This window comes from Ochotona curzoniae, unplaced genomic scaffold, assembly GCF_017591425.1.
Source record: "Ochotona curzoniae isolate NIBS_2020 unplaced genomic scaffold, NIBS_Ocur_1.0 contig_523, whole genome shotgun sequence".
In the NCBI taxonomy this organism is placed as follows: Eukaryota; Metazoa; Chordata; class Mammalia; order Lagomorpha; family Ochotonidae; genus Ochotona; species Ochotona curzoniae.
In genome coordinates this window covers 4,333,549-4,347,367 of record NW_024466459.1, presented here as the reverse complement: position 1 = coordinate 4,347,367, position 13,819 = coordinate 4,333,549, and the positions used below count along the sequence as shown (strand labels likewise).

The following is a 13,819-nucleotide window of genomic DNA, read 5'->3' as shown; positions in this document are numbered from 1 at the left end:
CTGAACACTCAGGAAGTGGTGTTCCACCGAGGACAAGCATGCATGCTGTACTCAGTTGCAAAGGCTGCTGTAGCACAACGCAGCGACAGGTGCCAACTGACTCACACTTCCAGAGGCATCAAACCGAAGACCAAGGTCTCGGCTGAGGTCGTAGAGGAGAAAAGCTGTTGCTGGCTTCTTCCTACTTTCCGGCCATCTTTGTCTTGTACCAAGAGCACCGCCATCTCTCTCTTCATCTTCATGGCTTCTCCCACTCCCGTGTGCATAGCCCTGTATCCAAGTTCCCCCTGCCTATACGGATGCCAGGATGCCAGGCATATTGGGTTGCGGGTGCATCCTCCTCCAGTATGGTCTCACCTTACCGAGCTGTACCTGCAATGACTCTATTCCAAATCAGGTCACCTTCTGGGATATTCAAGGTGAGGATTTCAGCATATTTGGAAGAAGGAACATCCTTTAACCCACAACACTAGCAACTTCAGACAACATGGCCAATAAGGGAATATATGAGAAGTGAAGGGTAAACATGAGACCACAGGACCCTGTGTACACACGAGCATGAGAGATGAGACACACGGACAAAGCCTGGCCAGACACATACGTTTACCAGCGATGAAAGAGAAAAGACTTTCATTAAAGGCACAGCCAGGAAGGAGAGCGTGATGCGCTTGAGAAGCTGCAGGGAGTACTGTGGACTTCAGAGGCGGGAGGCACAGGTGAAAGACGGGGCGATGCAGACACGGAGGGAAAAACCTACCAGCAGGGCCATGTCCTGGGGGATGGCTTCATCCAGAGGCCATGAGCCCCACTGCGGGGGTTTTCAGGAGTATCTTCTACTGTGACAGCCTTTCAAATAAATAACCAAATCTTTAAAAAAAAAAAAAAAAAAGGAAGGAAAAAAGTGAGTCCAGCCAAGCCAGGCAAGGGAGGTGGTTGAAGAGATTAACAGGGGAAGCTTTGCAGCCTAGCCAGGCAGCTCCTGGGCAGCCGCCCGTTCCTAAACAGCCAGCAGGGCAGGTCACTTTGCTCTAGGACCAGGCTAGAAACGGGGGGAGCCAGAAGTCCCGGCTCTCCCCAGGAAGGCGGGAGGGGAAGGTGATGACCTCACCCGTGACGCTGAGAAAGCCTCCATGTGTCTGGCCAGTGATTCACGGGGTGGACTCCGTTCACACTAAGCAAAATGCAAGAGGTCAGGGTGGGGCCAGAGGCACCCCTCCCTCCTCCAGCGCAAGAAACATTTCCTCTTTTTAGAGTACAGGCGGAGTTGAAATTGAGCCCCTTCCAAACAGGAAATCACCAAGCTTCTAGGGTAAAACTGGTGCCTTTTTTTTTACAAAGGTCAAGTTTCTCACTCACCGGGTCATTGTTTCCTGTGCACCTACTATGCGCTAGGCACGTGGCGCTGTTGTTGCAGATTTAGTGCTGCCCTGAGGTTGTAAAGAAAGGACGGGCAGGCGTGTGCGTGTGCACACACACACACACACACAGCAAAGCTCACAGAAGAAAGCTTTTAGGGAATTGCGATGTCTTTCTTCTAAAATATAAAAATGTCACCTCTCCCAGGAGTCCTCTCGGCTAAGTCCCCAGCGGGGAAAGTGGCCTGGGCGCGAAGGGAGGAGAAATGGAGAGACGGGAGGAGTGACAAGGTGGAAAGGCAGAGCGGGACTTGGCCGGCAAGCTGCGCCAGAGGCAGGTGCCAGCTGCGAGTGGGCGGAGGTGCGGGCACCAGGCCAGCGGGGGGTGAGGAGGCGGGGAGGGCGCGTTACCTCTGTCTCCAGGAGAGCCGGCGCGCACACAAGCTCGCCAGCAGGCGCCCCCGGTTTGCCAACTCCCCACTTGCGCCGTCTGTGCCAGCCTGGGGCACGGGCGTCCCCGCCGCCAGCAGAAGGAGCCGCGGGCGCAGCCGCTGCAGCGCCGAGCAGCAGCATCCGCGGGAGAGACGCCCCAGGCTCCGCAGCCGCTCCCCTGCTCCCGGGGGCGAGCGAGCACCGCGGCCCGCTCTCTGCGCTCCTCCTCGCCTTCGCTCGTGCCCCTCGCCGCGCCGCCACCCGGGTGTTGACAGCCAGCCTCTGCGCCCCGAGCCCTTCACCTGCGGCAGGCACCCGACCAGGCGAGAGGGCACGGAGGAGAAAAAGCGCGAGACACGAGTACCCGGGAGACCCGGTCGCCTCGTCGCCTCTAGGCGCGGAGAAGCGAGCGACGCCCGCCAGCACCGGGTTCCCAAGTTCAGGGGTGTCACTCGCAAAAGGAACGCTATACCACTAGGTGAGCATTCCGGTCCTGTAGAACCCGACTGACCCACGAGGACTCCAGGTGCCTGTAGTGCCTTGCGCCCCAGCACCCACCCGGGTCCCCGGAGACCGCCCGCTCGCCTCCGGCGCCGACCTCGGCCCGCGCGCCTGGCTGCCCCGTGCCCGCCCGGGCTGGGCCATGCCGGGGCTGCGCCGGGACCGCCTGCTGACTCTGCTGCTGCTGGGCGCACTGCTCTCGGCCGACCTCTACTTCCACCTCTGGCCCCAAGTGCAGCGCCAGCTGCGATCTCGAGAACGCCCGCCCGGCTGCCCGTGCGCCGCCGGCCGCGCCTCCTTCCCGCCGGGGGATTCGGCCGCAGCCTCCTCGGACCCTGGCAAGGGCGCGCACAACTTTTCCCAAGCTGGGCTCAAGGCTGAGCCCGAGGGCGGCGGCCGCGGCTTCTCGGATTCCAAACTGCAGGCCCTTTTCGCCCACCCTCTGTACAACGTCCCGGAGGAGCCGCCTCTCCTGGGGCCCGAAGACTTGCTGGTGGCCAGCCAGGAGGCGCTGCGGTATTACCGGAGGAAGGTGGCCCGCTGGAACAGGTGAGGACCGCGCCCCGGGGACCCGGGGGGCTCGTGCGCGCCGCCTGGGCCTCCCACCGCCCGCGCGCGACCCTGGCCTGCGGCGGCTGCCCACGAACCTGAAGCCTAGAGGTGGGTTTAACCCGGTCATTCCCCCAGGCTCCCAGCCAGCCTTGGCGGACCTCAGGGTGCAGCCCCAAATAGGATCCCAGCGCTAGAAAAAGTTCCCACGAAGAAATGCGCTGAGCCCCTTCCCCGCAGCGGCTGGCTGTGCTCGGCTTAGCTCCGCTCCTGCCCCCGGCTCATCCCCTCACCCGTTTTCTTTGTCCTGATGTGGAAAGCCGCTGCTGGACTTTGGTTTTCCAGGAGGAAGTTTCCCAACACGGTAGTGGCAGCGCTTCTTCAAAATGCTACACCCTCTAATGCTGTTAGAACAAACCTGGGCGCTTTACAGAAGACCTGCTCTTCCCCGCTCCCCAAAATCCCAGCCCTGACCCTTTCTTTATCCCTCTGCTGGTGTCCACAGCAAACACGAGGTTGGCCGGAGCAGAGAAGCCGGCGGTCGGTCCTTAGACATGCCACTGCCCCTCTCTCTAGCACAGTCTCTTTGAAGTATCTTTTGTTATCCTGATGGTTTGAGCTGACTTGGACCTGAAGTTTGGTGTTGCTGCAGAGACTTAAAATACCTGCTTGGGGATGCTTAAAAACTCTAGCAAAGCAAAATGTGGAAGGAGGGGGGTGGATATTGAACATACTTAGGATAAAATTAACAAGGATATCTGTTAAAAAAAAAAGGGGGGGTGTTGGCATGGGGGGCGATGTTGGAGAAGATGGAAAGCTCCATAGGAGGTTAGACTCGGCAAGCATGGAATTCCTCTACTACCCCCATGCAAGTTCCTTTTATGCCACACCCATCTGACTGCTTAAAGCAAGAGATTTCTAAATGAGATGTCTAGTGGTTTTATGGTCCCTCTGGAAAGAGAAACGGGCCGTAAATCTGCTGAAACTCAAAGCTCGCCCAATGTGACTGTTCGCTCATTTTTCTGTAGTGCCTAGATGAGGGAGGGGGGGGGAAATCCAGAAAATAAAAAGAGGTACAAGTCCAGCATGGGCCAAAATCCCAGTGGCAATTTTTAATTGCAACTCTATGGCTGCTGGTTTTATAGGAGAAAGAAAGTGATTGTCAATTTCATTGCTAATTGTGTGCCGTAAAAGGCAGCTTCGGATTGCTTTTCAGACACTGTCCTTTTCAGTAATCCCTTTATCTCATTCGTCACATGGGCAGCTGCAGCAGAGAACTAGGGGATCGGGGCCCTCGGGACAATTATCTAAACATCTGTTGTGGGCTTGAGAGTGAGGGACTATGGGAAAAGTCACCTGTGCTTGCCAGTGTAGATTGCTGTCCACTTAGTCACATTTCTACAGCCTTTGTTTCTGGAGGAAAGTGCAGGGGAATGTTTTGATAGAGGAGCAAGATAGCGTTTCTTTCTCTCCAAGCTGTCCTACGTCAATTTTAAGTTTGATTTCTACACCATTATCTGTCAAAAAATAAATAAAAAGGAAGGGAGGAAGGAAGAAAAACCTTCAGATGCATGCACTGATCTGCAATTACCTTGATCATTAAACAGTTGGTCAGTGGAAGTCAGGGACCCGACTGTCCTCAGGGGTCAGAGTAGTTGTGTGTGATTGGTTGAAAGTGACAGTTTCCGAGTGAAGTGTGTGGGCTCCGTCTAGTGTGAGGGTCAGCTGCCCTTCCCAGCATTGAACCAGACCTCAGAGGTTAAGAAGAGTTCCCCTCCACCAACAATAGCTCGTCTCTCCCCAGCTGCGCTGCAGATGCCAGGCAGAGGCAGTGGTCTTGTTGCTTGGATCAGAATTAAATGCGGAACTTAGGACAGTCATTAACCACTGTGCTTTTGCAGAGATCCCTGGTAAGGAAAGGCATGCCTTGGTGATAAGAGGCACGCGTGGATGTGCTGAGAAAACCTGAGCACCTGCCACACGTGCAGGCCGGGCAAGGCCCCCAGGCTGCAGGTCATTCGGGTCATTGCTGTGGATGTCAACTAACTAGAAACGAAGGACAACCTGGCTAACTTTTGCTCTTGCATGGACATGCCCTCCTTATTGGTAGTCACGAGTCTACCAGGGTTTTAAAATCTAGTGATTTGTGCGTATGTGGAAGCTTCCATGCCAGTAATTACCTACCATTCACTGCTACCCCCAAAGGAAGTGCATCAGTAAACAGACCCGGAGAGGCGCAGGTTCTAGAATCAGCTAAATCAGCATTCCTCATCCCTGGTCCAAGAAAGACCATTTAGGGTCTTTCTACCAACTCAAGTTCATTACCCAGAGGAAGTAGGTAACCACTGGGCAGATTCGTTTTTGTTTTCACACAGTAGAAGAGAGAGCCTGTAGGCTGCTTTGAATGTTTCTGGTTTTCAATCAAGATTTGCTTAATTAGATGTCAATATTCAATGATGTTGAAATGTGGAAGCCACATGGTCTGTGGGGTGGGCTGTGCTACCTGACCCTGGAGTTTCTGGCAAAGCTCGTTAATCTGCTCTTCTTCCCTCCCTTCCTGTCTGTCTTTTCTCCTTGGGAATATGACCAAGAGTGGCACAACCCAAGTTTAAAATGTAATTAGAGAAAGTGTTCCTGTCAGGTAGTCAGCCTCTGATCAGAGAGAGTCAGCCAACGCTGGGCTCCATCAGACGCAGTGACACCTCGGGCACCTGTCTTGAATAGTGAAGAAGAGAGCACAACGGGACCTAAGGGAAATGTTTCACTCACTCTTCCAGGCCATCCACCCGCAAGCCAGACCAGGGCTACTGCAGTGACGCCAATCAGGCTTACCTGGAGCACAGTCATGCCTCAAGGCAAGGCCCTCTTCACACTCTTAGAGGCAGAGCTGCCGTTTCTCTGGCCCGGAGAGAGCCCAAGCCGGGTAACATCTGTCCTCTGATGTCACTGCTAGTCCACCTGGCCTGGCCTTCTGCCCAGTGGGTTCCTATCGAACAGACAAGGTCAGACAAGGTTGAAACCCCTACAGCTGCAACACAAAGCTATGCTCCCTACTCTGCGTTTCTCTCTGGGTTCTGGAGGTTACATTGTGCTGCAAAGACGAAACTGCGTGTGTGCGTGTGTGTGTGTGTGTGTGTGTGTGTGCACACATGCACCCACACCACTCCCCATCAGAAGTTCTATCTTCTCTCTCTCCCCCTACCTGTTTTGTGTCACTGGAAGCAAGCCTAGCTCTGAGTCTCGCTTTAAAAATCGCAGCTCAGAAGCCAGGCAGCTTTTCAAAACATGACAGTTGTTCAAGGGGAGTACACTGAATGAAGTTTTTCTGGGGATGCTTTGAGAAGATGCAGGCACTGGGACAGATAAAGGAGTGGGAGGAGAAAAAGCCACGAGAGATGACAAAGAAGTCAGCCAGAAATCGGAAGTGTCTTGTCTGGGAGTTTTTGAAAGGAAAGTTCTTCCTCGCCCAGTGACATCAATGGAATGAACAAGAGCGTCTCTTCGTTATCTCTTTATCATCTCTTCTCTCCTTGCCTCCATCTTATTATCTCTTTTCTGCTCATCTCTTACCTGCCCCTGAATCATTTAGAATGTTGATGTCTCTTTTTTCAAATAATGTGTTTATTAATTTAAGAGACAGAATTCCAGAGAGAGAGGGAAATCTTCCATCCAATATCCACCCCACCAAATGGCCACAGTGGTTGGGGCTAGGCCAGGCTGAAGCCAGGAACTCCATCTGGGTTTCCCATTGTGGGGGTCACTTTGGGCCAGTACAAGGGCCATCTTCTGCTGCTTCCACAGGTGCATTAGCAGGAAGCTGCATCAGAAGCACAGCAGCCAGAACTCGAACCTGAGCTCATAGGGATGCTGGCATCATAGGCAATAATTAACCTGCAGTGCCATGATGCCATTTCCAAGAATGTTCACTTCTTGGGAGCAGTTTAGTCACAGCATGGAAAGAAGTCCAGATTCCTACTTGGGGCTGGTGCTCCACATGCCTCCCTCCCAGAACCAACATGACCTTGACTCCTTGTCTGGTTCTGCCAGACTAAAAGGAAAGGAGATAGCCTCCTGCTGTATGAAGATAGACTGCAAACCCGGTCTGTATGGGGGTAAGCAGAGAGCTTCCCATCTTCCCAATGATAGTCTTACTTGGTTGGTTTTGGAAACACTTTTTTTCAGTCATTTCTGAATCCTTGGATTTACAGCTAAAGGAACCCTCCCCCTATCACCAATCATCATCCTTTCTCAGAATCAAAAGCTCCAAGTGGGCCATTTCAGGTTCCTTTTCCCTCATCCTAAAACCTGGTTCCCCTTATTGCCATTACCCAGCAAACATCTAAACCAGAGACAGCATCAATCTTGTTCGCCCAATGAGGAGAGGCAGGTCCTGTTTCCAACTAGCTCCATTATTTCCAACCTGAGTATTCTCCCTTTGTCCCGAACCAAGTTCCCATCAATGCTAGGAATGCAGTGGCTACACTTTCACAAGTAAATCCTCCAACCTGAAACGCAGTTGTATGTGCCAGCTACTTTACCTACACTGATGATTAATTTAGGCCTCACCACTTCTACAGAAATAGATGCGTATGGTAAACAAGAATTCCAGGAGGGTCTCCCAGACATCCAGTCCCAGCACACACTCACATCTCTATCCTAACTCTAAAGTCAAATGGTGCTATGGATTCTACTGGAAAGGAGCTTTTTCGATGTGACTGAAATCCCACAGTGGCTGCTCCTGGGACAGGGAGATTGTCCAGTGAGCTGAACTTCATCACATAAGCCCTTAAAGCAGAGAACTTTGCCAGCTGGTGGAAGAAGAAACAAGAAATTCAAAATACGATAAAGAGTTGGTGTCCCACTGCCGGCTAATTTGAAGATGAAAGAGACGATACGGGAATGAGAGAAGAGCTGGGATTGGTCCCAGCTGACAGCCAGCCAGAAAACAAGGACCTCAGTTGTATGAGCACAAAGGATTGAATCCTATCACCAGCAAGAATGAGCAAGAATCAGCAAGACTGGCTCTCCCCACCTCAGAGGCTCCTAATGAGAATCCATCCTAGCCAACACCTTCACGTTAACCTCCCTGGACACTGTGCAGCGAGGCCTTATTTCCAGCTGCTGGGTTAGGGATGACTGGCTGCACAGTAATACAAAGTGAATTTGGCACTGATGCTCTGTGTAGTAGAGGAGAGTGAGGCAGAGAAGGCTATACAGCTTCGCCAAAGTTCAACAGGTGGCAAAGCACAGCAAGGCTTGTAGCAGAGGGGCTGGCTCCAGAATCTGCATTCTGAACTACCTGTCGCACCACGCTTTGTACTTCCAGGCCTTGCCTGTCCTCTCTGTCAAGTCTCCTGACCCTATTCCTGCCTGTGCTGGCCTCCCTTTGACTGTGTGTATCATCTGACGGGTACTGTATTTTTTATCAGCATCCTCTATGTCCAGCTAGCATCTCATGGCCACTGTGTATAGAGTTTCAGGTGAGAGAGAGAATGGCCATCTAACCTCATCATGAAAAGCTCCCAGATGGGCCCAACATGATGGCTCAGTAGCTAAATCCTCACCTTACAAATGCCAGCATCCCATATGGGAGCCAGTTCATGTCCTGGCTGCTCCATTTCCCATCCAGGATAGCCCAAAGCCTTGGAACCCTACACCAGCATGGGAGACCCCAAAGAAGCCCCTGGTTCCTGATTTCTGACTTTGGTTTGGCTCAGCTCCAGCCATTGCAGCCATCTGGGGAGTGACCCAGTGGATGGAAGATCTTCGTCTCTCCTTCTCTCTGTAAAATCTTATCTGTTTTTCCAATTAGAATAGATAAATCTTCAAGAGAAGCAAAGTCCCCCAGCTTACATGCTACATCTGTTACATGGCTTTCCTTCAGATAGAAGCAGAGCAAATATTCACAAAGGCCATGACACTGAAACTGGGGGCTGGCAGTGCAGGACCCATTGTCTCTCATGAAAAAGGCCTCTGCCAAAAGCAATCTCAACGTTAAAATCACCTCACCTATAACTTCTCTACTCCAGCCTGTAATAGTCTAGTGCAAAAAAAATCACCCAGCTGAGACAATCTGAAATTTAAATCTGGGATGTTCTTCTTATTGCAGTAGCCTTTTTTAAAAAAATCAATTTCAAACACACACACACACACACACACACAAGCCAGGATGGAAAGTTGAGAAAGTGTCATTTGCCAAGAAGAGGAATTCTGCAGCTTCTTGTGCCGTCTGAGGCGGAGCAGCCAACAAGTCCTGTGTCAAAGGAAAAATGGGAAATACAGAGACCTTGGCTGAGACAAGGGAGCCTGCACGCTGGCGCTTGGCGGGTGCTCACCTGCACTTTTCCTTTGATTATTCGTTATGCTGGAGGCTTTTAAGAGCCTCTAGATTTTGCTGAAGTAGCTTACGGATGGCTGGAAGCCGAGTGGGGACACCATTCTAAATAGCTGCAATCATTGTGGAGTAGAAGTTACTAGGATATAAGTTAGACCTGTTATTATAGGCAGACATGTACATATGTGTCTAATGAAAACCATAGTATGGAAAAAGAAAAAAGAAAAAAGTGGCTGTTTTGCTGCCCTGTGACTTGGCAGAATGTCCCACAGCTGAAACGTGAAATCAGCACTAAGCTGAATTTGAGTGTTTAGGGGATGCTAGCATCCAACACTTTCCATCCCCAGAGGCTGATGTTGGAGGCCAAAGCGCTGGGCACAGCCAGGAGAATTTGGCTTGAACAAAAGGCAAAGTGAAGTCCCAGAAACAGGCATATTTCATTGGATTCCATTAGTAATAAACCAGACAATAAATTTGGGAAGCACCAGGAAGTGGAGCAGAGTGGGGAATGCTGGTGCCTCAGATGTGAGAGCTGGTAACAGAGTGAACAGTATTTGCTGCGAGACGCTAGAGCTTAAAAAGCAAGGTGGCCTACAAAGAGATGGGATTTAAGCACCTGGAGTTACAGTTGGGGGTTAGAAGCGATGCCCACACAAGAAAAACGACTGTTCAACCCTGGGAAACCAAGTCCAGGTCTCAGGTAGCAAATTCGCCTTCCGTTGTCAACCTCTGGGTCAAGCTCCCTACATCATAAGTAAATATTGTTGACGATGCTAATCAAAACAGAATCTATAGGGAGAGACAGGTTGTCCCTTCTGGCTCACTCCAGTGGCCCACAGGCTTCATATTCAGTTACTAAGGCGGGATTTTGTAGATGAGGGCATTGCAAAAAGCTCATGGAAAATGAACTTAGAAGGTGATTTATTTTGGTGTGCAAAGTGAACTTCACACATACAGCGTATCTTCAGATAGTTCATGGACGCGCATACCATGAAAAAAGAACTAGGCACACATTTCTAGATTTTTAGACCAAAATAAACTTATCCTCTAATTCCATTTCAATATACTCAGGCTTCTGACTGCTCAGTTGCTGAAGAAAGCAGCTTACGGCTCAGCTCACATCTCTGGCCCAGAATTAACAATTACCCATCGCAAGTAGCTACTCAGTTCTGCTTCCTGGGTTGCTTTGAGCACTCAGGGATACTAGAGAAAATCAGATATACAAGCTCCGGTGCCACCACCAAACCCTTTTTAATCAGTGTTTCACTGTAGGGCTTTTTAAGCTGGGGTTTGATATCGCAGAGTTCAGGTTAGGAGGTCCGTGTTGCCCTTAACCTTCACATAAAACTTGCACTGGGTGTGTATACTTGCTTCCCCAGGGGAGTGCTTCATTATATTTGCAAAGTATTCCCTCACATCCAACAGGACACTGGTTTTGCAAGACAAATCTCAATAAGGGCAGGAGGAGATGGCCTTTCACAACTAAAAACAGCTTTAGACTCTCTCTGACCCTCCCTCTCCGAAGTTCATCTGCCTGTCTTCCTCCCTTGCTATGAGCCACATGCTGACAGCCCTGGAAGAGGAGGCTGGTGGCATCTCTGATTTCTGAAAACCGAGATCCTGGCCAAGGAGCTCATTGGCCAGATCTGACAATACAGCCAGGCTTCTGAAGACTGTGTCTGGCCTAGCCTGAAGCCGATCCCCACCCCTCAACCAATCACTGACACGAAAGACAGAGTCATTGGAAACAGCTTTTTGACTCAGCTATTGGAAAGAACAGTTCCCCCAAATCCAAAATAAGGCTGGGGTGCAAGCTGCAAGGGAAGTGGAGGAGTTGTGGTGACCAGAGTGATGTTGGAACGCCTTTCAACTTAATGTCCACTGCAGGGACCCCTGTAGGCACCGCTGTTTAACACAGCAGGTCGCTAGAATCCCCACATGCGCAGTTTGCATAACAACCGTTAAAATCCACACCCCTCCCCGCCCCCCAAGGCAGACAGTGATCATGTCTCAGTGGATTGAGTTCTAACTAGGATGCCGGCATCCCGACTGCCTGGCCCCAGCTACTCCAGTTCTCATCTTGCTTCCTGCAGATGCCCCTGGGAAGCACCAGGTGATAGCTGAGGTACCTGAGTTCCTGATATCCCCATGGAAAACCCCAGTGGCGGGTCCTGCTCTCAGCTTCACCTGACCCAGCCTATCATGTGCATTTGGGGGTGTGGGAGGAACCAGAGATTGTCTCTGCCTCTTCCTCCTTCACTCCCTCTCTGTGTCACTCAGCTTTTGAAAGAAATCTTTAAAAAAAAAAATTCTTCTCAAGCAAACAGAATCTTCAATTCACTGGGCATTTTCTTTCATCAGTGCTAACTTTTTTTTTCCTTGAGTTCTCTCAAAAGAAATCAACGGGGACCTAGTCCTTTCATCAACTTCAGTCTCTTTGCTTTGAGAACGAGAACTCGGCTAGGAATCGAGATGGCTGTGCATTCATCCTGAGAAAAGCACTTTACTTCCCCAGGCCTAAATTCTCCTGTTGAGATGAATGGAGGAGTCTGGCTTTACAAGACTGCAGCCAGAATTTCCTCCTCCATGTCGGTACAAGTGACACACCAGACAATCAGTTTTCCAAATGTGCATCATCAACTGACAAGGTTCTGGAAAGTTCTTCATGGGTCCTGTCAATGATGAATGAAGTTTTGGCTTGGCAGGAGTATACTTTAAGGTAGTGAGGCTGTGGCTGAGCGGCAGCTGTAGCTCGCTGCCACTTGGAACAGCAGGAAAGGATCTCACAGTGTACGTGGCTAGCCCAGGAGAGGATGACAATTCAAAATTCCAAGCACTGCGTCTGCTGAAGACAAATCACTTTCACCATGGAGTCAAAGCATCATCAGTTAAACCACTCACTGTAAGTCTGGGACTATTGCTGTATTAGTGTTATTGTTAGGTCATGGTGAGAGACTAAGAATAGATCTTCTATCACAGTCTGCTATCAGAAATTCATATACATCTTCAAGGATGGACTCTGGACCACCAGCATTTCTGCTTCGTTAGTCTGGACCCTGCCAGGGAGCCCTCTGCCACCTGCATGGCCACAGCTGGACATCTGAGATGTCACACTCTACAAAGTTAAACATCAGCCAGCCTTCAGGCTCTCAGAGCTCTTGATGTTTCCTGAGAGAAGTTGGGAAGGGAATTCTGGCATTGTCTGTCTCCGATTCCTTGGGCTGCAGTCACCAATGGGCACCCTTGCTAGTGGCTCTAAACAGGAGAAGTAACTCTTAGGAGGAAGGCAGCCTTGGGGTCAGCAGGTCAGCAGAACAGCCCTCCTTCCAGAAGCCACAGGAAGAAGCTGTCCTTGGCCTCTTTTGATGGTCAGTGCCTGATGGCAGCTCTTGGCTTCTGGCGCCTTCACTCCAGTGTCTGCCTCTGTAGACACCTCATCTCTGCTTCCTGATTGTGTGTGTGTCTGTCTCTCCTGAAAGGATACTGCTCATGGGATTTGGCACCCTTGCCAACATTTTGTGTTACAAAAGAGTCCCCCTATAGGTTCTCTCAATTCGGTAGCATTTGAGGGACCACCCTTCAGCCCACTGCATCATGTTCCATTGCAACTAAAAGATTACACGGGTGCCATTTGTTTTAATTTTTAAAGGATTTTTAAAGCTTTTTGGTAAATGATAACATAATTATGGTAATCATCAAATAAACATAAAATAGTTGAGAAAAGTGAATCAAAAGGGAAAAACAAGGAGACCCAAGCCCCATGTGAGCAAGAGTGAGGACCTCCTTAGGATGCTTTCCCAGCACACCTAGCCCGCCCTGACAGAAAGGGCTCTGCTGGGGTTGGCTGCCAGCTTTTCCGTAAGGCGAAAACTAACCAGTGGCCCAGGGAGAGTACAGTCATTCCTGGCAGAAAGAGGGTGGTGTCTGCCCCTGCCTGCAGAGGGAGATAGTGGTGGCTCCATGTGCATCCCTCAGCATAAACAGGTGGCATGGTACACCAGAGCGAGTTCATGCAATGACATCCACACAGGCCCCAGGCTGCCTGAAATTTTCTCCTTCGATGACACAAACCAGCAGGCATGTCCCACTACTGAGGCCCACTGCTATATCTCACCCCAGGACCGGATTGAATGCCTTGAAATTCCAACACCCCAGGCAGCAAATGCATCCTTCAGGCATTCTTTCACAGACCATTTTTAGCAGGGTTTCAGATCAGCACTGAGAAGTGGCACATTTAGGATAAAACTCCCAGCAACATCACAAGTGCAGCTTTTCAGAGTTGTCGACTTGATAAGTAGCTGAACTCAAAGATGGAAAACACAGGCTCTTGATGAAGGTCAAGGAGAAACAGGTGAACTCAAATACACAGACTCCATTCAAGGGGAAGGCAGTGCTTCCTCTTTTTAAAGATTCATTCTATTTTACTTGAAAGGCAGAGTTACGGAGAGGCAAGAGAGGAAGATCTTACATCTGCTGATTCACTGCCCAAATAGCCACAATGGTTGGAGTTGAGCTGATCCAAAGTCAGGAGCCAGGAATTTTTTCCAGGCCTTCCATGTAGGGATTCAAGGATTTGAGCCATCCTCTGCTGCTTTCCCAGCCCTTTAGCAGGGAGGTGGATGGGAAGCAGAGCAGCCAGGACATGAAT

General features: G+C 50.6%; 1 protein-coding gene across 1 annotated transcript in view; it reads left to right on the top strand.

Moving 5' to 3' along the window:
• Positions 1-2,083: 2,083 nt before the first annotated feature.
• The window catches only part of FAM20A (FAM20A golgi associated secretory pathway pseudokinase), a 45,661-nt gene continuing 33,925 nt past the window's right edge, over positions 2,084-13,819 (top strand). The window contains exon 1 of the mRNA XM_040989567.1: positions 2,084-2,837. Coding sequence (XP_040845501.1) covers positions 2,431-2,837 — 407 coding nt within the window. The 5' untranslated portion in view covers positions 2,084-2,430. The remainder of the gene's footprint in view (positions 2,838-13,819) is intronic.